A 24,307-nucleotide genomic window follows, 5' to 3' on the forward strand; every position below is an offset into this window, starting at 1 on the left:
GAACTGGTTTACTTATTGGCATGAAATATTCAAAATAGAAACAACTGCTATTTTGGATTCCTGAATAATTTTCTTATATTTATCCATAACATGTAGCATTTTTATAGTCTGTCTAACCCATTAGAGTTTAATTGATTTTGTCATGATTTGGGTACAAAATTCTGATTACACAGTAGTTTTCTTCCAGTCCCTTATTCATCAGCAATGTTGCAGAATGTTTGAATATTCACTCCAAGGTTGGTTTATCACTTTTGCCTTAAGATAATTCTCAGTTTTCAGTATCCCTATTCAAGAAAATACTTAAACACAGAATGAACTTCAGAAACCCACTTAAGTGATCTACAAAATTTTTCATTTCTTGATTAACAACAGTTCATCTTCCCATGGAGATAAAAAGCCTCATCTCATATAAACAGCTGCTACCCATGTAAGTGTTCTTACTAAGACAAAGAGCATTGCTCAAGCGCCTGAGCACAGTGGCTCCAATACAGAAAACACACTATCATGACCAAAGTAACACCTCATTATTGTACCTTTTTTGATAACCACACAGTGAATATCCTTAAGCACAGTAGGATTGCAGTAGGATTGCAGAAAATAGTGCCATGGGAGCTATCTGTTCAGAAATGGAGACATCATAATCTTTGACAAAGAAAGACACAGCCTGATTAAAGAGAAGAGTTGCATATCATCTGGGCCTAAGTCAATACATGTACATAGTATTGCAGTGTGTGGCACTGTGTGTGCTTACTGGCAAAGCTGGCATTATCTGAGTAATCTCTGCAGTACACTATAAAGATGTTCTTCAAGAAATGGTCAAAATTCAACACCTTTCACAATTAAATTTGAAAAAGAAGAAAAAAAAAAAAACATCCTGTCCATGAATTCAGCCATTGAAAGCAATGAGTAAGAAATCAACAAGAAAACACTCATTGTCTGTAATAAAACAACTCTGGACAATATTTTTGGTAATAGACATGACCATTACTAGACAAATCTCATTTTAGGATTCCTTTTTTTTCCCCTTTGTTTTTTTTCTTTCCTGCAAGAAATGAGTTGTTCTTGTTGTCAGCAGATGATGAATCCCACCAGGCCCATTCACGTGTGTAAAATTAAGCTTATGTGTTTTTCCAAGATCAAATCTTTGTTGAGGCACATAACATGGTGAATCTGAACAATCACTGAACACTCGGCCCAGAGTTCCTAAACAAAAAGAAACATTCTAATCCTCTTCCCCCTTGCCATCATGTAATCAGAATAAGTCTCATAATGTTTCAAAAACAAAGAATCTGTTTCTGATTTTATCTACCTTTTGAGATGTTACAGGGATTTTACTGTCTTCTCTCCACAATAAAGTCTGAAATTTACTTTTCAAAATGCAAGCTCAAACTCTATGCAATTTCATACATCCAATGCATTCAGTCCCGTGATACTTCAGGCTGAAGTATGTAGCAGTTCAAAATACATGTATTAAAAATCCTTTTCAGATTAGGAATATGAATGCTGAAAGAACTGAGAAACACAGTATTTCAACACCCACAACTTCAAGGCAACTTGAATCCAGCTTGAGGAAGGCACTTCAAAGAGAACATAATGGAGTATAAAACTACCATCAAGGTATTTTTACATCTCCAATAAGATCTGAAGAGATTTAGATTTATCTGAATTCCATTTTAGATATCTAAAGTTAAAAATCCAGGTTATGATGTTATGATATCCAGTCATAATCGACTTGTCATAATGCGAAACATCAGAGATACAGCCCTCCAAACTTTCTTAAATATCTACTGTCAGATGAAAAGAATTGTCCTCTGAATGTGTCTGCTTTATTTCCTTACTTTAAAGGGCATCTGAGATGAACAGTTTTAACTTGAACACATAATTTTTAGACAGCTAAGTCTGAGCAGATGAATCATTCCTTTACTATAAATGAAAAGCAGAATCTATTGACCCCAAAGAATTCAGTAAACATTACTAGCTTCACAGTCATGTCCGTCTTTTTATTTCTTAATAGTGAGTCAACCAATATTGAACTTTCTGAATAAATTATGTGGTTAGTGCACAAGAACAGACTGTGGTTATGAATAGTTCAAAGTATCACAGAAGAAAAGAGGAATTTGCAACTGTTCTTATTCCAAAGTCTAGCTTCACTTTTTGTATTGCTCTGGTCATGGCCAATCTCAGTAGTTGAATGAAGAGCCCAATAGTTCTTACCTTCTCAGGAAAACGTTTGGAAGAATCTTGTATATCTTCACAGTGGTCATTAGACTTCATTAATCTGCACAGGTTAACAATGACAAGCACAGGGCAGGCTGGTTCCCAAGCAAGGGTTTGAGTCACTGGATTATAAACAATATTATCCCATAATGCCATTGTATCTGTGCACCAAAAAAGTGGAAATATTATTCAATATGTCCAAAAAATGTAATCAGGGAAAGACACTTTAATATTAAGACCTGAAAATAAGTTATTTCATCTACCACAATATAACAAGTTAGTATAATGATTTCCTTGCCGTTTTGCAACGCACGGTTTTCATCTCAGATGAATTTCAAATTGTGACAAAAAACACTCAGGTAAAGAGTAATCAAAAAATACTTGCCATTTTCAAAGGGACAAAGTTGTAACCTCCTGGCATCTGGTATTGCCAGCCAACCCTAAAACCCAAAAATTAGCGATTAACTAGAGATCTTCAGATACAACAGTTTTTAACACTTCAGAAAGGATGTGAAAGACCAGCCTTCCCACTAAAGGCACATATATTATGTCCGTTATGGTATTTGGGGAAGTACTTTTTTAAAAGGCTTTTTTGCACTGGATATCTATTCAACACTATTGGGACTGGAGGTGATGAACCAGCCTAGCTGGAAGCTGATGACATGCTGCTGATGACCTGATGATGAGACCCCTTCCAGCCCTACATGCCTACTATTTCTGAGTTGTATATTTGAACCATATTTCATTTAAAAAGACTTCTAACTTGATATTCATTGTTTCTTACAGTGTCATTATATTCTAGGGATAACAAAAGACATTTAAGAATCATAATGCCAGATCTCTGAACTTTGTTATGGCTAAGGATGCAGCCTTGAAGTCTGAGGACTAACATTAAACTCAATCTTGCAGGAATCTATGCATGACGTTTAGTATAACCTAACTGTTTAGACTAATGTGCAAATATTTTTATTGCTCACAGCTCTCATTTGTTTGCTCAGCAATCATATTGTTTCTCTGTATATATACTAAGTGGAATATTTTCCAGTGACTAATCAGTTCATTCAAAAATAAGCAATTACATTTGGTCCACTGAGTAACTTTACAGGCTTCACTAACTGCATTAACTAGATAATCAATGACTAAAGAGTTTGGACATTTAATTAAAAGGTAAGCATTTACATATGGATATCTACATTTATTATGTTAATCCACAAGTAAAATACTACTCCAGTATTCAGTGAAAAATTAGTATTTTTGTATTTTATCAAGCTTATTTTAAATTAGTTTGGTGACTTTTTACTTCTTGCTTATCAAATTATCAGTGAAGAGTGTAGATACTGTGATTACAGGAATGGAGCATATCATCCTTCATGTCTGTGTCAAAAATGGCTTTAGCTTAAAAAATGTGTTTGTATAAAAAACCATTCTGATTAGTATTTAATAAAAAAACATAGTTTCTCTTTACATATATTTTAACAGGCTAAAGAAAACATCTTCTTTAAATCTCCTTTTTAAGACAGCCTTTCTACTCCCCAGCCATTCTAGATTTCTTATGTACATCTTTCATTTTATTAATGTTTATTAAATAAGGATGCAATAATTGCCTACATTATTTCATAGAAAGTCTTACCTGTACTTTCCTGCTCACTTGTGATAATCTTGCCACCTAAATCTTTTTTCACATTTACATCACGTAAGCACGTTCCTTTAATCAATCATTCTATGATGAAATATTACACTCTGATATTTTTTCTTCAGTGTTTTTTCCAAACAGGGACTCATATTTTACAATAAGAAGTGCTTTTATTAGAGCAAATGCATGAACTTGTACTTCACACCAGTGCACTTTTATCCCCATTTAGTTATTTCCTATATGAAGAACTCTATTCTCTTCCGATTATTCAGATTCTCTTCTATTTTGATTATACCATTCAACTGCATTACTAGCAAATCTCATTAACACGTTCCTTCCTTTTGTGCCCTTGTGGCTGATGAAAACATTTATATAAGACCTGACAGTGATCCTTAAATTACCTTCCTATTATCTCTGCACCATTCAATAGAAGCAGCTGAATTAGTTCTCTAAGGAAGTATTATCTACCCCAGCTTCCTCAAATCATCTCTTAGCTTTGAATGTGAAACTACCTCAAGTGCTATGCTGAAATTCAAATTAAACATGCTGTATTTTCATTACTTATAAAAACTCAGTTAAATTAACCTTGTATAAATTAATTTCCTTTTATCTCCATCTTTAATTAGTGTTTTCTGAAAAATCTCTTCAACTATTTCATGAGGTCAAACATGCTTTAGTCAAAAACATAGCAGTAGAGCCTTTTCCTACAGATCTTCCCACCTTTTTTAGCACATACTCATATAAAATTTATTTAATCAGAAGCATATATAAAATCCAAACTGTTACCTCAATGCAAAGACAAGGAAGTAGCTGAGAGTACTTCAGAGAAACTGATTTTAAAGAATCCTTCCCTCTTATCTGAAATGAAAAAGATGATCACTGATCCAGGCCAATTTAATAAAGTTAACAAAGACACAGAAGACCATTTCATGTAAGTATGATCTCAATTAGCATTTCTCCCCCAGGCACCTCAAGAAAGCAATGCTTTAAGCCTTAACTCACCACAGCAAATTGTCCCACATCTTCACAGGTAAACCATTTGTGACACAAACGAATGTAATAATCTTGATCTCGAAGAAAGTTGGATACATTCACTGATATGATTTTTCTTGTTCTGTCTACATTATAGTCTAACTTTCCAGCTGAAAAACAAAACTCAAACATTAAATTATTGTCTCTAGTTCTTTATTAGTTTGTATATTTCTGACTTCATTGCCCCTTTATAAAAATACAGAATGTATTTAAAAACTGTGTAGAGATAAATTAACATTTCTTACCTAGAATATTTGAAATCATTCTTTTATATCCTGATATTCCTATATGTAATCTTACTTTATGACATATAATATTTTTCAAAAGAATGAATTTCAACATTACTAATTTTTAATTAACATTGTCAATAATGAGAGGCCAAGACACCTACAGATTGAACCTCAACCTCATTACTTGAAATCTTACATAGTTCATGTACAAATACCTGAAATATACACACTAATGCTACTTCAAAAGCTGATTATCCTAAGGTTGAAATCTCATTTCTTTGAGAATATGTGCAACTATGTTGGACAAATGCAATATGTGGGGACTTTTTCTTTATTATTCTTATTCACAGGTATCTCAAGATCAGGACAGCAATTCGGCCAATTCGCTTTAATCTACTTGTGAGATCTGTTTATAGACAAAATATGAAACTTGTAATCTGTAGTTCGTGAAAAAGACACAAACCTGCTTCCAAATGTTTAAGTATTGAATAGGTTGTCAACATCTTTATCTGCTATCTAGCATTTACAAGTCAATATAGAGAAACACTGAATTTTTGCAACATACCCAAAGTATAATTTTAAGTAGCAGTTGTAAATATTTTTTCTGCTTATTCAGCTATGAAAACATATCACTGTAGAAGTCACAAGAAATACCCCACAACTTCAAGTTATACAGAAAATTAGCTCACCCAAACAAGCTGGAATGTGCTTTCCCACATCACTGTTTCTGCAATCTGCAAAATATAGACCAGAATTTTCTTCAGTATTGTGTTATTTATATAGGCGTGTAGCCTATCAGACTTCCAAATTATCCAGTAGTTTCCCAACAGTAAAACAATCTCATTCATCCCTTTTAAAGGTAGATTTTGATCCTCTTCTAGATAGTGAAGGAAGTGAAGGAAGGTACCACACACACACTGACTGTGTCTTAACTTGCATTAGGGAGCTATCTCACCAGTGTGGGGTTTCTACTGTTAAACCTCTTCAGCAATTTAAGGTGGTAAACTAGGATACAACAGTGCACTTCTTTATCCAGTAGTTAATAATAATATAAGTAATAACAATTCAAGTTATCCTTTCCTTGAAACTCACTCCAGTTGTTTACTAGATGCATTCCTCTGCTAAAAACAACTGTATTTTTTCAATTCTGGTTTTCCTCTAGACTTGCAAAGAATTACCTTCATTTAGTTCCCAGGAAGCCTGCCAGAACTAGAGGCCAACCAACACCTTCAGAACTAATATCTAATACTTGTATCTTCACAATCTAAATCTTGATTTTAAAATATTTTGCTTAAATGTACATTAGAGCAGTATTTTGCTTTAATTGCCCTCACATTGTGATTTTCCATAGGAAAACATTTTTCTTTGTTTTCATTTCACTTTGTTTAAAACTAGGCTTTTTAAAGCCTTATTTTTTCCCCCTTGTCTCCTTTGGTAGTGAATTGGAGTAGAGGCTTTAGCAAGAAAATGAAATGCTTTTTAAATAGACCAAAGCTTTACTTGAGCAGACACAACATGTCTGATACAGTATGCAAGGGATGGTACTGCACCAATGGCCATGGGCGAGGGCAGCAGCCCACAGACTGTGGCGATGGGATGGCAGGGCAAGCACAGGCAATGGGCTGAGTAAGGGGTCCCAGTTCATTTTTTGCACCACCATTTGCCACACTGAACCACTGGACCACCTGTACTGAATCTACTTCGATATGCATGTAGTAGGCAACTTATGCCCAAAACAAGGACCAGTGGTATCTTATCTCACTCACTTATATAAAAACAGGTGACAGAACAGATAGCTAGTGAAAAGAAGCTATTTCTTTACACTTTCCTATTAAACTTGCCAAAAGGTCTGAAACCACATGGAGCCTAACAGAAGACAGCAACATTTCCATCTCATGCACAGAGATCATGCAGGACTGAGCCTGCTGGCAGAGATCGATCACATTCCAATCACAGGAATGCAATCTGGGAGAAACACATAATGTAGTTTTCCAAATATTTTGAAATACAAACTCTGGTATCTGTTGTTGTTCAATCTTGTTTTGTTTTGTTTTTGGCAAGTCAGACATTTGCACGCACCAAATAAATCGCCAAAATGTAGAATAATACTGATTATGTCAGACATAAAATAGCACCATTTAGATCAGTGTACCCCAGAATGTAACTTGCCTTTGCATTCAGATTTTGGTTTTGTTTGGAATTTTTTGCTCTGTTTTGTTTGGCCTTGTTTTTCTCTTTGAAAAGATGTCTTTTGAAAAACATTAGTTTGAAGATGTTTTCCTACCTTCAACATAGTATTCCTGACTCATCTTAACTTCACAGTAATTTGGTACTGTTTTCATGGTCACATAGATGTGTTGTGCTACGTTGACTTCAAAGCAATTGAATTGAACCTGCACCTGTTTAAAAGGTTTATAAAATAAAGTTTGTGTGTGACTTCCAGAATGCATGAAAACCACTAGTTATGAGAGTTAAGCAAGCAATATTTTTGTTTAAATTGATTTACATTTGCCAGGAGCATTAAGCATTTTGAGATACTGTAGCATTAAGAATGTAGAGGAATCAGATGCCATTTAGCTAAAGGATTTCAAAAAATGTCATTTCTTCTAATCTAGGAGCTGGCCATCATCTTTACTTCCAGAAAACCAAAGATCTGTGAACTATCAAAGAATAGTAAAAGCACAGAACTCACTGAACTGAAAAAAAAGGATAAAATGTATTTTGTACTACCAGAAGTCTTGAGTTGTAAGCATTTTACAAGCACAAACAATTGCAGAATAGGAAAATATGTCTGTTAAAACATTTAGCATCAACTTTGTCAAATTTATTCATTGCAGTAAGGTTCTGGGAAAGTATTTTAGGAGGCAAAAGTTGAGATCCAATTACAGCAGGTCATTCTCTCACTGTAGGGAGTAACTGTAGCAATAACTACTGTATTCCATATAGACTTCCAAATGTATATAACTCCTATTTGACACAAATGCCTTTGAAGGGTAAAAGATTACTCACAGAACTGAAAGTATGAAAATCTAAATACATCTACATTTCTAAGTGCATTTGTTGAGTCACAGCTATAAAATTCACCCTTGTCTGAAAGCCAATAATTGTTGATTGCCAGCCCTGCACTGCCTGCAGGGGCTTTTGATCATCAACTGATGATACTGAGTGTAGACTGCAATTGCAGTTTGGGAGTAGAAATTGCTTTCACACATGCAATCAATATAACAGAGCACATGAAGTAACATGTTTTGTATGGGATTAATAACAGTTATTCACCACTAGCTGAAAGCAAAAATTCCTCTTTTAAACAGTAGGTCAAGGATTTTTTTTTTTTTCCTGCTGCAGATTTTAATAACAAATACTTCTGGGTATAGTTTAGTACAGAATCATACTCTGCCACTGCAAATATTATTATGAGTTTAGAACAGATGTGTACAAGTGTTTAGGCATTTGGCTTTCTTCTAGAAGTGTAAATTCTATTGACATGGCTGGATCTAAATAAATATGAGTGGGACGTGAGAAAATGCACTTAATGGTCCCTGTGACATTGTGCTTCCTAGCAATTGGAGTAACAAAAGCTTCCCCACAATTTGGTGGGTACAATAAGAAAGAAAACAAGATCAATTTGAAAAGTAGAATTTATAGAGGCATCTTCTCTTGATAAAAGTTAAGTGGAAGAAGTCTAAAAATGGTGGAGAACCACATACAGAACACTTTTGTTACGAAGCTTCATTTGACACTACTGAACCATATATTTCATTGCTGTTTTCCACAGAATCATTAAGACAGTAAAGAGAAATACAAAAACTATGTTTTTCCAAAGGTTTATAAACATTTAAATGAAAAACAACCCCATAAAAATGAGTCTACCTTCTTTCCATTAAGTGTCTTGCTTTTCTTCCTGGCAAATCTCACATTTGTGCACTGAGATTGCTGTGTGTCCAGTGAAAAAGAACATATTTCCAGCCCACGAATATTTTCTGAAATAAGTTAGGAATACATTTCAAAAATATGATTTGAACAACTTTAACAGAAAAATAAGATAGACCATATTCTAATCTTTCCAAGTGAAAAGTACAAGTATTTTATCCTGTAAAAAAAGGGGGACAGCATGTAATAACACGCACAGGGAGTAGGAAGCCTCCATGGATTTAATACAGACTGCTATGAATTAAGGCTTTAATTATGCAAACTGTCATGCAAATGATTAAGTACAAATCACACAATGAGTGAAGCACACCAGGAAATATCTAAACAATAACACACTAAGTACATGAGTGGCAGGATGTTGGTAAAAATAAACTATGCCCCAAAAAATTGAGTGCTTTCATTTTATTTTGGCTTAGAATTGGAACTTCAGAACAAAATACAGTTTCTTCTGTTGGTGCAGTCACTCATGCCCATGTTGACAGGGCAAATGGTATCTGTGTCCTTTTGTGTGCGTGTAAATACTCACATGTGAGAGAGCAAGAAAGAAAGAGCAGCAGTACTACAGGGGCACTGGCAGAGGAAACTGTAATATGTTGGATATAAAAAATTAAGTTCTTATTCCTTTGAGAAATTCCAGGGCTTTATCCTGGTTTGTAGTTAAAAAGTTCAATTAAAAAATCTGATACAACCACATGAAAACAGCATGGACACAAGCATTACACTACAGAACAAAAATAGGCAGAAAAATAGCAAGAAGTGAACAGAAATGATTCAGTAGCAAATCTGCTTCCTACCATCCAGACTCAGAGTTCCTTTAATGTTTAAATGAAGAGTGCATGGGCTTCCTTGGACACATTTAATAACTGTTGAGATCTTCATGCTCTTCAGTACCATAGAAGACAAAGATGCAGGAGCACTGTGGCAGAAACTGTTAAAAATGCCACCTGCAAATATAAAACAGAAAGAGAAGTCACGGTGTGCACAGGATATTTCTGGGGAAGGAAGCACCAAAGATGAAAATCCAGCTCTTCAGAAATCGGTAGGGAAGTCACCACTGTCTTCAGTAAAACCAATACTTTACCTAAGATATTCACGTGACCACAGCAAGCTCTTGGCTGATTGACTTCGCTAGAAATGCAGTGGGAAAGAACTACATTACAGATGAGGTTTGATAATAAATTTCCCGGCTTAGGAAAGTATGAACTCAAAAAAGGACATCATATTTCTAACAGTTAAGGTTAGCAGAGTGCAGCTAGACTAATAGCACTTCTAAGTAAGTAGACCTTTCTAGTTCGTAGTCTACAAATCATGGCTAGACTAATAATATAAGCTTTTTTTTTTTTTTCCTCAAAAAACTTTGCCTGCATGTTGTGAGTACCCTCATAGGTAGTAGTCCCTTTTAGAGTCATTGGTGGATAGTCTCAGCTGATGTTAAATACGATTTTCACACAAGAGGGCACCATTGCATTCCTAGTGATGAAAAAAAAAAAACCCCACACCTACAAGATTTCTTTCCAGTAAGAGGTGAAAAACAAAGCAAAACAAAACAGAAGCCTCTAAATAGAACTAGTATGCCTCGACTCATTTTCTTATGCCAGTTTAGTCCTGCCTCAAATCCTTTGGACATGTGTTTGCACATCAGCCTTCTAATGTAAAAGAAGAACCAGACTTAAGGTCCCATGTCTCACCAGTTAGCCATATATCACCATATTTCATCTCTTTCTACTTCCCAGGCTGATCAACAAAGAAATTGGTCATTCATTTATGAGTTTATGTTAGTACTGTGGATGTAATCCCCAGTGCATTCCTGAGGCTTCTCCATCTCAAATGCGCTGTTTGTAGTCTCAAAATCCAGAGTTCAAGAGATTGTCAAAATGAATAGCTAAGGAATTCGGTTTTGTTCCTTGGCTTTGTGGTTTACAATGCAGCGCACCTCGTTTTATCTGCAACTACATGCCAGCAGTTTCTTTGAAATATTTATTATCCTCCTAACTTCAGCGTGAAAGTTAAAAACACTCAAGTAAAACAAAGTATTTCACAGCTCATTCTCATTTTCAAACTTTTTTGACTCTTGTTAGTCATCCTGCTAAACATACTCCTAGAAGGCGTCCAACTATTATGGAGAAAAGCATAGTATGTAAGTGCAATGGCATGATGCTGTGCTTGCCATAAAAATACAGAATAGCATAGAATCATAGAGCTGTCTATGTTGACCTTTGAGATCATGAAGGCCAATTGTGAACCTGACCTGTCATGGTCCCTCCTCTCCCACAGCTTGAGACAATTTTCTCACATTCTAACAATTCTACCTCAAATTATTAGAAAAGTGTGCAATCTTCAGTGCCTAGCCAATAATTATTGTCAAGGCATGGATTCTCACTAACTCACATGGAAGATGCATCCATTGTTCTCTTGGAGGAAACGTAGGATGGAAGGACAAAGCATATACTTATTTAGTCCTTCAGTTGTGAAGAAAAGTTCTTTAAGTGCGAGACTAAAAGAATAATAACCTGTACAAGAGCACTTCTAGCACTTCCACTTCCCATTTCAAGAAGGAGCCTATTGTCAGGGACCAAATTCTGATATATGCAGAACATGAAAACAGACTGATATAAACGTCACACTTTGGCTTGACTCTGTCAGGCCTTAAAGTTCCCTCACACTTGGTGTCAGGAATTATCACAAGTCAGAAAATACTAAACACCTGAATCTCCGCTCCATTAGCCTGTGGTTTTCTTGCCATTGAGCACACTGAGGAGGTAACAGGTTACTCTAACCTCAAGTAAGTGAAAAAGTAAGAGAACAATGACACTTTACCTCAACTGACAGTTAAGCCAACTCTCAATTATCCAAGGTAATTGTCCAGCAGTGAGAGAAGCAAAACAAAGAACAAGCACCAATGATTCAAAATACACAAATGAGGCCATAAGAAGAGTACATGGACTTCTGGAGCATTTTTAAATGTGTTTCCACAGAGATTAAGCAGATTTAAGAAGTACTCTGCATAGCAGCCAGATGTGAACATTCTATTCCATCTTCCAAGAATGGGTTGTGTAATAATCCTGAAGGTGTCTCAGGATGAAGAGTTATTCTACAACACCCAATCAATCACCCAGTTAATTAAATTGCAGAACTACTTGATAATAGTTATTATTAAAATGTAATGACTAGTTTTTTCCAGATGTTTGCTCAAAACATATTTTCTTGGACTTCTTCAGCCACCAGGTCTACCCATTTCAGATCAGGGCTGCTAGATTTACCCACATTGAATATACTGAATGACATGCAGTTATGTGCACCAACCCTAAATAACCAGTCTATGTTATTTTCATAAGAAAATAAGCAGTATTTGAAATAAGCCAATAAATTATTTTATTTAGTTCCTCAGTTGTCAGTGTAAATTCCTTGATCAAGGCTTTACCTTGCCTACTTTTATGACTGTAGAAATGATTCAAGGGAAGAGGAATGTGATACTTCTTGACAAAGTGAATCCGAGTGAATTTGACCATATTATTTGATCCTATATATTTTTAGGGGAGATTGTTTTGAGACAATTGAATTTTATCCTTAATTATTACTGCTTGAGGTATAGTATTATCAGATGCCAGAGCCTTTGCCTCTCTAAGGAGAATCCCAGGTCATACTTAGGTGCGTTACCAACAGTGGATCAGTACAAACAGTTTTAGAACTACTGCATCAGTAAGCTGGAACACTGCTTTTCTTGGACATGATTTTTGCACTCAAACTGAAAACAAGAAAGTAATACACTGGATAAAATGAAAATACTCTTTCACTTCGGATTTTTTCTTCTTTTTTTGAATCTTTTCCCATTAATTTTGGGAATTGCAAAAGATGCCATGAAACTCGTCAAAAATCATTTAAATGGATCATATAGTGCATGAAGACACTAACTTGAATCTCAATAAATGCATAATACAAGAAAGAGCTTACAGAGAAGAATTTCTTTGCCACAAATCATCACACACATTTCAGTAATCACAAAAGGAGACTCACTTCTGACTAATTCTTCAGTAAACTCTTTCCTTATCATATTTTAATCCTCCTCCCCCCTTAAATAGCTTCCTCTGGGACACACACCTCTTCCTCATGAGTAGTTTGATCTACACCCCAGAAGACATTAAGGTACACCTGGCTACACAAACCATATTCTGAGTAAATTTTGCCTAAACTTTATGTTTGTGAATTATAACTGTAATTAGCCCTACATGAGAGAAGGACTGTTGTTGTAATAAAAAAATCCTAAATTATGGACAGATACAAACGGAGGCATAAAGAAGCCAAGACTTATTATTCGGCATGTAGACACTTTCCTTGTACTTTTGCCATCAGCTAAACCACAGCAGATTATGTTTTTATCTGTTGATGCAGCAATCAACCTAGAACAGTCATGACAGCAAAACACACCTTATGTATCCTTGGATAATAGAAGTCAGAGCTGAGCAATGAATGCGCAATAGAAATGATTGGATGGATAATTTGAAGCCCCAGGCAAGAAGATGAAATTGAAGAACAGGGAAAAAAAATGCAGAGAAAACTCATTAAGAATAGGCCCTGGGCAGCTCCCAAAAGAAATTCCTGTTTTCTTTTTCTTTTTTGTTGGTATTTCTTCCCTACAAGAATGGTAAGAATCTCAACTACTTAGGATATTGACACGGATAAATCTGATAGCTTATCTACTGTGCGCTGAAATTGCTTCACTGGGGCATCATTCCACGAGTAAAAATTGCAGTAACATTTCAAACCAATTTGCATATGATTTACCACAGTATCTGCTGCATCTGTGCATGATGATGATTCAACAGCCTTCATAAACAAACTAGGTACACTCACCTAAGATAACAACGTGACGCATTTATGTTAACAAATATCAAAATCTGCAACTTAAAAGTACTTGAACTAGTTATGAAATTCATTACAATTCAGTTTTCTCTTTTACAATAGATTTCAATGCAGAGTAAATTAAGAAGAGTTCCACAGTTGTATGTTCAGGAAGTATTTCAGACTTGCAAGAATAATGAATGGCATGGTCTTACACTATGTCAAATATATTTTCTGAGTGATTTTAAAATTAAAGGATCTTGAAAAAGTACAGTTAATTTTAAATACTGCAGTAGCCTTAATGTACTTCTAATAGTTCATAGGAAGGGGAGGGAGAAGGCAGAAGCTCTACTGCCAAACACTACAGAGGTGATATCCATAAATTCTGCAGAATAAAGTCATCTTTTTGGTGCTGCTAAAAGCAATGACTACTGCACAGTATTACACATTGAAGGTCTTTTGAGGTAATTTTACCTCAAAAAATAATTAATACAAAGTATGACTACGGAAAAGGAAGTATGGAAATAAGTATACACCCAGTGTTGCACAAGACAACTAGGATGAAGACTGAAAAAAATGTTTTTTTATCACCCCGGTAAGGCTGAGTCATCCTACACGTTGCTTGTATTAAAGATACCTGATAAGCCATTTTCAGGCAGCACTGAAAACCTACAACCAGCTCTGCTTGATGTACACTGTATTGCAAGATAAGGATCTTCAGCTTACAAGCTCTTCAGGCCCAAAGAATATATCCAGCTCAGAGTTAAATAACTAGTTTAAGCTCATACACATCATAAGGTGATACCTTTGGCAGGCAAAGGAGAGGAAGAATTCCTCTTGCTTTCCTCCCAGCATATAACTCACTTTGTCCTAAGAATGAATCACCACCTTCTGTTACCAGTAGTGTCTCCACTATCTAGATTTGCATTTGTGTAATACCTAGCAATTATTTTAGCTCATAATCAACAGTATTGCAAAGGTCCTCCCTTTAGAGGCCATAGTTATAGGGTTTGGTTTACTCCTGTGCTACCCAAAGAAATGAAGGCATGCTTCAGCTCGGCAAAGTTCAATATCCCAATTTCTCTCTTATTCTGTGACTCCTTCCGTGCAGTTTGTGCAACTAGCAGGTCAGCTGTCTAATCCAAATAAGGCTCATTCACAGCCCTGATCCAGTCTCTGATGGTTCAGCCTCTTTAGTAGTAGAAGGCTAATGACTTTTTCAAGAGGGCCTTTTAATTGCATCCCTTCCAAAGCCATCACTTCAACAGTATGTGTCTGGTAGACATCATCCTTTCAGAATAGGACTCAGGACAACTGTCATCCAGCTCAATGCCCCACCTCATAGCACCAGGACCTCACATGCTTATGGTTCACTAACAGAACTTCTCTCTGCCCATGGGTATTCTGCCATGAGAACCAGGAAAGGCTTGCTGAAGATAAGCAGCATTCAGAGCTGAGCTTTCAGGTACAACCATCCCCTGAAAGGGGACAGCCTGCAAGGCAGTTGTGTTGTACTTCCTTGTCAAGCAAGTATGCACACTGGAGGAGTGATTGATGGAGGCTTCAGAGTTTAGAAAATTAAAGAGCCTATATTGCTACTGTAGCCAAAAATAATAAATAAAAGCAATGTAAACATGAGCGAAATGTCAAAGCAAATTCTCCCAATGACTATCTATGGCTAAGAAAACCAATAATGCACAATTATTAACCTATTATTTAGTACAGCCACCAATTTCCTATGTTGTATACAGGGAAACTTGGATTCAAAACAAAAGAGGGGAGGTTTAGGTTAGATGTTAGGAAGAAATTCATTACTCAAAGGTACCCAGAGAAGTTGTATGTGCCCCATTCCTGGAAGCATTCAAGACCAGGCTTGATGGGGATACCAAGCAGACTGATCCAGTGGTAGGCAACTTTGCTCATGACAGGGGAGTTGGAACTATATAATCTTTGAAGTCCCTTCCAACCCAAGCCATTCTATAATTCTACTATTCTTTGACTCTATGACACAGTGATCTGAAGTGACCAGGAAAGTGCATCTATTATCTGCAACAAATTATCTTTATTTTTCAAAAATAAATGTAGTAAAAAGTGAATGATGTATACTCACTGGAAGGTTTGCTTTTACAATGAATCCCCTGCAAACAGAAAAAAATATATACATTATGACAGGTTTTCTGAGGTGATGATAAAAATAAATATTACTTAGTCATTATACACAAGTGTAAACATACTTTTTTTAAAAGTAAGCACATTCTAACACAAATAGATTTTGAAATTAAAGCACATTTTCAAATACAATGAAAATGCACATCACTACTTCATATGATATCCAGATAAGTTTGAGGGCACAAGATCAGTGTTATCCATATTTTCATGTATTTTCTACTGAGTTGTAACCATAACAAGTCCAAAGTTCCATCAAATAGAGACCTCAATCAGACACTGCCCGATCAAAAAAATAAAAAATAAAAAATTATCAATAGTTTATTTATTGACTCAGGTGTAAATAAATCAGGCAAAGAAACCAAGTTATTTTTTAATGCAAGATATCTGTAGCACTTCTGAATATTAGATGAGTTTTAGGAAGGTCACATCAGGCCAACAGGACATATTACAATCAACTGCAAATGAAGTTGAGGAACAGGACTTGCCATTTTAATTCTGAGAACTATCTGGCTCATAATCCTGAAATTGAAATTACTCAGGCACAATACTTACCATGTCAAGTGAGTAAGTTTTTTTGTAAGAGACAAAGTGAACCTGACATTGAGATTTGTGCAGGTTTCCAGCTGCCTTTCAGCCAGACTACACCCTTTTTCCAAGTAAAATAAACACTCAACCACACATCAAAATTCTGTAGAATATAAAAATAACAAATATTATTTTGAATACTATGTATCATTTTCTAAATACAGGCTACTACTACACCAAAAAATATGTTCTCCTGCTGTTCTGGCATTCAAGCTTCTGACATAACACTTCTACTAGTGTTCATTTCTGGTGTATGGTATAAAGTATATTCCTCTACACTTTCTTTTAAAATCAGTGCATTATTCACAGAGATGCTTTTGTCACAATTGCAAAAGAAGCAGGCATCACCTTGTCTCCTCTCCTCTCAGATGGACTGGCAGCTGTTAGTCCTTTTAAAGCATTTCAGGATCCTGTCAGTAAACCAACAATCTGTGAGATTTAGAGCCAGCAAAAGTCTCTCCATAGACATTTGGAAGTTCTCAATTTGTATACAAATACAGTTGACAGCCTGGGTGAGTACTAGCATGTCATAAAAAGAACTATTACTTGGTCTTCTATGTGGCTGCCACCCACAGGTCCTTCTGTCCACCTCATAAATACAGCTGTAAAATCTTATTTCTGAAAGTGTGAAATGACAGCACTGTGGTAGCTGTACATGTGTATGGTCTTACCCCATAGTTGCTGAGAATTGTTTCTGTCCTTCATGGCTACATTTGGCCACTACACATTTGCAGTAAAAAGGGACAAAAAACTTTTTTGTAAATATATTAACAGTAAGAGGAGGGCTAAGGAGAATCTCCGTCCTTTACTGGATGCGTCGGGATACATGACCACTGGCAATAAGGAAAAGGCTGAGGTTCTCAGGGCCTTCTTTACATCTGCCTTTAAAAGTCAGACCAGTTATCTTCAGGGTACTCTAGTCACTGACCTGGAAATCTTGGATGTGGAACAGAATAAACCTCCCCACAATTCAGGTGGAAACAGTCAGAGACCTACTGGTCAACGTGGATCATCACAAGTCCATGAGGATGGACCACGGGATCCACCCAAGGCTGCTGAGGGAGCTGGTGGAGGTGACTGCCAAGCCTCTTTCCATCATCTATCAGAGTTCCTGGTAAACCTGAGAGGTCCCAAAGGACTGGAGGCTTGCCAATGTGGCTCCTATTTACAACAAGGGTTGTAATGTCACCTGACCTCAGTGTCAGGGAAGGTTATAGAACAGATAATCTTGAGTGAGATCACACAGCATGTGCAGGACAACCAGGGAATGAGGTCTAGAGTACAGAAGACAGGTCCAGGTCCAGGTCCAGGCTTAACCAACCTAATCTCCTTGTACGATTGAGTGACCCTCCTGGTGGATGAGGGAAAGCCTTCAAAATAGTCTACCTCCACTTGAGTAAAGCCTTTGACACTGTCTCCCATGGTATTCTCCTGGAGAAGCTGGCATCCCATGGCTTGGACAGGTATACACTGTGCTGGGTGAAGAACTGTCTGGAGGGCCAGGCCCAGAGAGCAGTGGTGAGTGGAGTTAAATGCAGCTGGTGACCAGCTGGTGACTAGTGGTGTTCCCCAGCAGTCACTGCTGGGGCCCATCCTGTTTAATATCTTTATTGATGACTTGGATGAAGGAATTGAGTGCACTCTCAGTAAGTTTACAGATGACACCAAGTCAGGGGGCTCATGTCCAGCTTTTCATCCATCAGGACCCCCAAGGAAATCAAACTTCTTTGTATAACTGTTCTAAAAGTGGTGTACTTCTATTTCAATGGTTTCATAAATTCCTCAGATTCCCTGAAGGAGTAAAAAATGTAACTGATGTAACCTTATTTCTGCTGCAATGTGTTCATTGATATATTTGTCACTTACAATTTCTGAAGAAAGACTCTGTAGTTTGCTGATTTTCACAATGCAGATTCATCAATAGAAAGAAGACTATAGCTTTCTCACTTACTCAATGTAACATTAATCTAATAGCAGTGGAACATGCCAAATCATAGAAAACTCCACTGGAATTTTAACTGCAGTTTCAAAGCCCTGATTTTGAATTAATTTCTAATCAGACCCTGCAGCAGTACACAGAAGGACAACTTGAATTCAGCCTCTTTTGCTCGAGGTACTTGACAGCCTTAGGAAATGGAACAGACAAATAAACAAACTGCAAAAAATTCAATGAGTGAGCAAGCTAGGGAGCTAGCTTTTTGTTAAGAAAATCTAACTGTTGGAACAGCAAATTGATGAACTACAGCTCACTGGAAGGAATTAATCTCTAATGAGGTTGAAAATTTAGTAAATTACCTTTGTACTTTTAACTTCCCATTTTACAGCCCAACTGTATGAAAATGTTCTAGTCAGGTGGTTTGAGAGAGATCCCAACTGCAAGTAAAAAATTCTCAGAAGAATCTAGTTGCCTTCTGTCTTCTCTTTATAGTCTCAGTACAAAAATTCATTGAATAAAAAAACATTTCCATTGAACTAACCAAAAAATCTGAAAAAACTCAGAGCATCTAGTCTACACTCAAAGACCAATGTTTAAGATCCCCTGTTCTCACATCTGAAAAAAGCAAACTGTATGCAAATAAAGTAAGTTACAAATGAGAAAACAAATCACCAACTTCCCTGGGGCTGCCGGATGATGCAGGAATACATCTTCTATCCCAATTAATTCTTCTTTTTCACTATTGTTTACATGAATCCTAATCTCCGATTGCTTTTTAGTAACATCTTGTATCTATTTGCTCATCTACTCCATGGGGAAAAAGTAATACATCCAGTAGTGATTTTTGTTCTGGTAAGGAGATATTTTGTAGTTCTTGGGTGCTTAGGTTTGTTCTGGATGAGGAGCTGTTGGGAAGGTTTACATAAATAATCAAGCATTTGCTCAAACACTTGCCAGTTAAAGCAAGCATTCGGTCACAGTTCAATTCTTTTTTTTAATAAGTGATTATTTTTATTGCACAATGCCGTAGGGTGTTTTTTTTCCTCTTTTATAATCATTTTGCAAAATAGTCAAAAGAGAGACCATTTGTCTCAAAGAAGAACTCAAATAAATGAACCAAGTTCCTTTCCCACTTTCTATATCTTTTGTTTTCAGGAATTTTCAGTGATGAATGCAATTAAAAAAAAAAAAAAAAAAAAAACATAACACAGTAAAACCAGAATGGAAATTTTCTTCTCCTTTCACAAATGCTGTGGGTGTCTTTTATGCAAAAATGAAATCTTGAACATGATGGTACAATTTAGTGCAATACAGAGAGCATCTCTGATTCATATCTGTTTTGGCAAAGAGCCTAAGCAAAATACACTTACACAATGTACAAACAGTTAGGGATTTTCCTATTTCTCTAGGGTTTTCCCCACTTGTGGTATTACTCAACTGTAGCTAGAGGTTATCTGAACAGACACCACCAATATGCATCATTCTGAATAGGAGGTGTGGTGACAGTATTTTAGCTAGCACTGCAACTTCTCAATCTAATTCAACTGTAATAGCATTCTTTGCTTTTAAAGACTGTAGAGCAGAAAGTAAGATTGGCAGAGGAAGATTTGGATTTGAGGGCTCAAGGAGTTCTTTCATGAAATAAAATTGCTGAGGAAAAGAAACAAAGATTAGACCTATTTCCCACTTCCTTTTATACCTCCAGGCACTGAAGCTAAAGCAGAACTGTAGAAATTCTTCCTTGAATGATCTGTCAACACAGGAAAGAGTCTGGGGTAAATTTTGTTTCCTAGTGTGTTCACTAACTGCTATACCTCGTTCATAGAAGAGCTCATGGCAGATCTTCCACAGTTCTAAAAAGAGCAGTAAGATGCCTGAAAATACTTTAAAATATATTTTGAACGTAATTTGGGCCAGGCTGTCAGACATTCAACATTCAGTCCTTCAAGATGTCTGCATTAATGTCAGGGAAAGTAAAAAAAATCTTTTGAGAGATTCTCAGTGGCAAAGCTATTACCTATACTCCTACCTAAAGCCAAACTATCAGAGAGAAGAGGAAAAGGAACATGACCATTTTATGAAGTTTCCCTCTATTTCAGTAATTTCTATTCTTTAATTGCCATAAAAAGCAAGCATGAGGCTGTATGTAGTCTTACAGCACAGGGTCTTGAAAAAACTGGTGCTCAAGTTGAAAGCAAAAAGCTCATGAGGTTGATGAATCCAAACAAGTTCTTTTTGATTTCCAGTCAAGGGGGGTTGCTCTACACAAATTCAACTTATTCTATGTAGAATTAGAAGGGATGTTACAGACCACTGGGTCCCTTGATAACCACAAGTGCCAAGTCATCTAATCCCTTTCAAAAGCATTTAAACTCAAGTTTTGGCCTGTACCGCTCCAATGCTAAGGTTTTTCCAGAAGCTCTGTTACTCCAGAAGCAACAAAACTTTTATTTTCTAAGGTAAATACAATAATGGTTAGTTTGCATTGATTTCTGATTGTGTTTGTTGGCATTTCATTTAAATAGACGCTTTCCATCCTGTAATTTACTTTCCACTTATCTGCAGCCAGTAATTTCACTTTTTTCAGATTTTGTTTTGCAAGGCTATGAGAGCCAAGCTCTTTTATCCTCCTCTAATAAAATAGCTTTTCCTTCTTTTCATGTCTATGTGAACGCATCTTTCCTGAGATCAGAAGGTTGGACTAGATGACCTTTGAAGAATTATTCTACTCTATTCTATTCTATTCTATTCTATTCTATTCTATTCTATTCTATTCTGTTCTGTTCTGTTCTGTTCTGTTCTGTTCTGTTTTACTCTATTCCCAATGGGGTGAGCAGAGCTATGTACAGTTCTGAAAAGAGTTTTCAACAAGGATTTATTTGATGCCTTATAAAGTGGTAATATTCATTGTCTCAGCCATGTTGTACTGGTGGCTATCCTGCAATACAGAGAGGGATCTATTTACCACTTCCCATGTAAGCAATCCACTGCCAGCCTTTCCTTTTTCCATCTGCTTATCCCATTCAGTTTGTGAAGGAAAGAGCCTACAGATGCTGGACAGAGCCTACAGATGCTGGACTTTTAAAGGTTCTAAATGATTTGTCAAGGTCTCTAATGAAAAACCCGAAAACGCTAATGCGATTTCAGTCACTTTCATGAGGAAAAAGGTCTTTGAGGGCTGGACAGACCCTGGATTAAAAAAAAGAAAATTAAGAGCTGTATCATGATCTTAGACTTTCAACGCATTACAATAATTTCTTACCAAAATGTTCATATCCAAATCATCTAGGGAAAATTTCACGGATAGAAACAACTGCATATATTGTAGCATTTCCCAGAGCTGTTTTCATATATGAAGGCGATAATAACTTTGCATTTTACATATCCTTCATGATGACGAGAACTGAAACCTCGGGGAATTTTTCTCACGCTATTTTATTTCATTTTAAGACAGGTATAAAATAATCCCTGTATTATCTTACCAAAAGTAGGAAAGAGAATCCTTTACAGTAAGAGAAAGCATAACATAATGATTCCTGTGCCACTAAACAAAATCTTAATTACATCAAGGACGCGTACTTATGCAAAGGAGTGTTACTTAACAAGTGAAAATGAAAAATAATTTACCTACAGAACTTAGCAATTGAATCAATTATAATGCTTACTGAGAACTAGAGGGATTATAACCATTAATACACATAATATGAACATTTATAACTGCTATGGATTTGGTTAGTTCTACTGATGCATTGTCCCCAAGAGACCTTTTCTCTAAAGGAGCATCTGTGTTTGTTTCAATGTCATCTGTAATTACATTCATTGCCAAGGTAAAACTATATTTCTGGCAAACCACAAGGTTGTTCTTCAACTTTTACTGACAGTGTGGTAACCAGATACACATGAATGTCATATAATGGGAGCAGCTATGCAATCACTGAAGAAAACAATTGGACTGATGTCCAAGCAGAAAAGAAATAGACATTACGACTTACAGCAAAGCACTGTTTTTGACTACTTTGCACTACTATTTCTACAAGAGCATCTGATAGATGGATTTTATTATAGAATGCTAAAAACAAAGCATTTCTGAGTCACGAGTATGTATCATCCAGCTCTGAGCAGAATTTACTCTCTTTACATGCATTCCAAAATGAACAGGCCAATCACATTAATGTAGTGTAGAAACTGAGAGGATAAGCACAGCTGAAATGTAGGATATTAAGCTCAGGGCTAATGAGGCCATACACCTTTTGGTAAGAGTTGTCCCATGTCCAATAGCCCAACTTCTTGCCTGTATTAATGCTATGTTCACATTTCCCTGTTCATTTAGCTGACAATGAACAAACAGGAAAAAGAATATTGGGTTTACTGAAGATTACTGGATAATTCTCAGTAAAACTTCAGTGATGCAAACATATGAACTCCATCCTCCACAACCTGGTGCTTGTCAAAACTGAAAGTCAGTGTTTCCCTTACAGTCTAGGAGTATTTCGATAATGTAAGTTCTTCAGGACTCTAAGATTTTTGTTTACTTGCTACTATTCAAGTACAATAGAAATTTGTGTCAAGACAGCATGTGCTTCCTCAAGCATTGTACAGATGCAGAGGAATCCCATTCCTATATCTGCCACATGGATGGCCATGTGCAAATAACTTCCATGACCTTTAGCTGTTTCCCTTTTGCAGGACAGAACAAGCGGAAGAATTTAGCAGCACAGTAATTGTATCTCTGGGAACTCCTTGCAGAGCCATGCTTTCATCCTACAATCGAGCGTCCAGTCAAAACCACCATATATTGTGGTCTCACTACTGGGAAGAATATTCCCAACTTGTACTTTGTTTAAATGAACTGTACATAAAAATCATCCTGTGATACAGAAAGGACTTACAAAGAAAACACTTGCATTTAAAATTACTGGACCAAAGGGAGCTATGACAGTCTGAAATAAAAGCTGCCTGATCTATTGTGAGCTTCAGCTCCAGGACTGGAAATGGAATTTGCTTGGAGCAACAGCGTGCTCTAACTTCTTCTTTTTTTTTTTTTTTTTTAAATAAAATCCAACAATAAATAAATAAATAAAGTCAATCATTTTGATGTCATGTTTCCTAAAACTTTTAAACAAGTTGTTAACAAAACAGAATTGCATACAATAGACAAAGTAAAATTACAATACACTTTGAATGCCATACTCTCAGCTGGTGTAAATCAGCACCGTCCCATACACAGGGTGTCAAAAATTTCAGACCACTCAGCTACTTGAAAGAAGAACTAATCTACCAAATCAGCACTTCTAGTCTAACAATGAGACAGGAACAATCTAACGCTGCATTAATGGTTATTTCAGTGAATGACTGGATTTCGCATACAGAGGATGATAAAATGGACTCAAAGAAATTTTGGGCGGAAGGGGTCTCTGTAGGTCACCAAGACCAGCCTCCTGCTAGAAGCAGTACTATGACCAATACCAGAACAAGTCAGACATGAATTTGACCATTTCTTGAAAAACTCAAAGGTGTAGGTTCTACAACCTCTTTAGACATCCACTGCTGTCCAGTACTTTAAGGTCTGGATGGCATAATGACCTCTGTAGCCCAGAGGAGGCTACAAGAAAAGTTTAGAGCAGATCCCTCAGCATCACAAACAGCACTGAGAAGTGCATGAAACCAGTGGGCAGTAAGATTGCCACACAGAGGGAGGGAGGGAGGGAGGGAGGGAGGGAGGGAGGGAGGGAGGGA

General features: G+C 36.4%; 1 protein-coding gene across 1 annotated transcript in view; it reads right to left on the bottom strand.

Annotated features, from left to right (window-relative positions):
* IL17REL (interleukin 17 receptor E like) overlaps nucleotides 1-24,307 on the bottom strand; it is a 41,472-nt gene that overhangs the window by 8,427 nt on the left and 8,738 nt on the right. Inside the window, exons 2-10 of the mRNA XM_042872766.1 lie at nucleotides 15,992-16,019; nucleotides 9,837-9,986; nucleotides 8,983-9,092; nucleotides 7,397-7,511; nucleotides 5,802-5,846; nucleotides 4,853-4,992; nucleotides 4,637-4,708; nucleotides 2,603-2,657; nucleotides 2,215-2,378 (exon numbers count right to left, since the gene is read on the bottom strand). Coding sequence (XP_042728700.1) covers nucleotides 2,215-2,378; nucleotides 2,603-2,657; nucleotides 4,637-4,708; nucleotides 4,853-4,992; nucleotides 5,802-5,846; nucleotides 7,397-7,511; nucleotides 8,983-9,092; nucleotides 9,837-9,986; nucleotides 15,992-16,019 — 879 coding nt within the window. The remainder of the gene's footprint in view (nucleotides 1-2,214; nucleotides 2,379-2,602; nucleotides 2,658-4,636; nucleotides 4,709-4,852; nucleotides 4,993-5,801; nucleotides 5,847-7,396; nucleotides 7,512-8,982; nucleotides 9,093-9,836; nucleotides 9,987-15,991; nucleotides 16,020-24,307) is intronic.

Source organism: Lagopus leucura, unplaced genomic scaffold, assembly GCF_019238085.1.
Source record: "Lagopus leucura isolate 7727_CA_CO unplaced genomic scaffold, USGS_WTPT01 Super-Scaffold_100008, whole genome shotgun sequence".
Taxonomy (NCBI): Eukaryota; Metazoa; Chordata; class Aves; order Galliformes; family Phasianidae; genus Lagopus; species Lagopus leucura.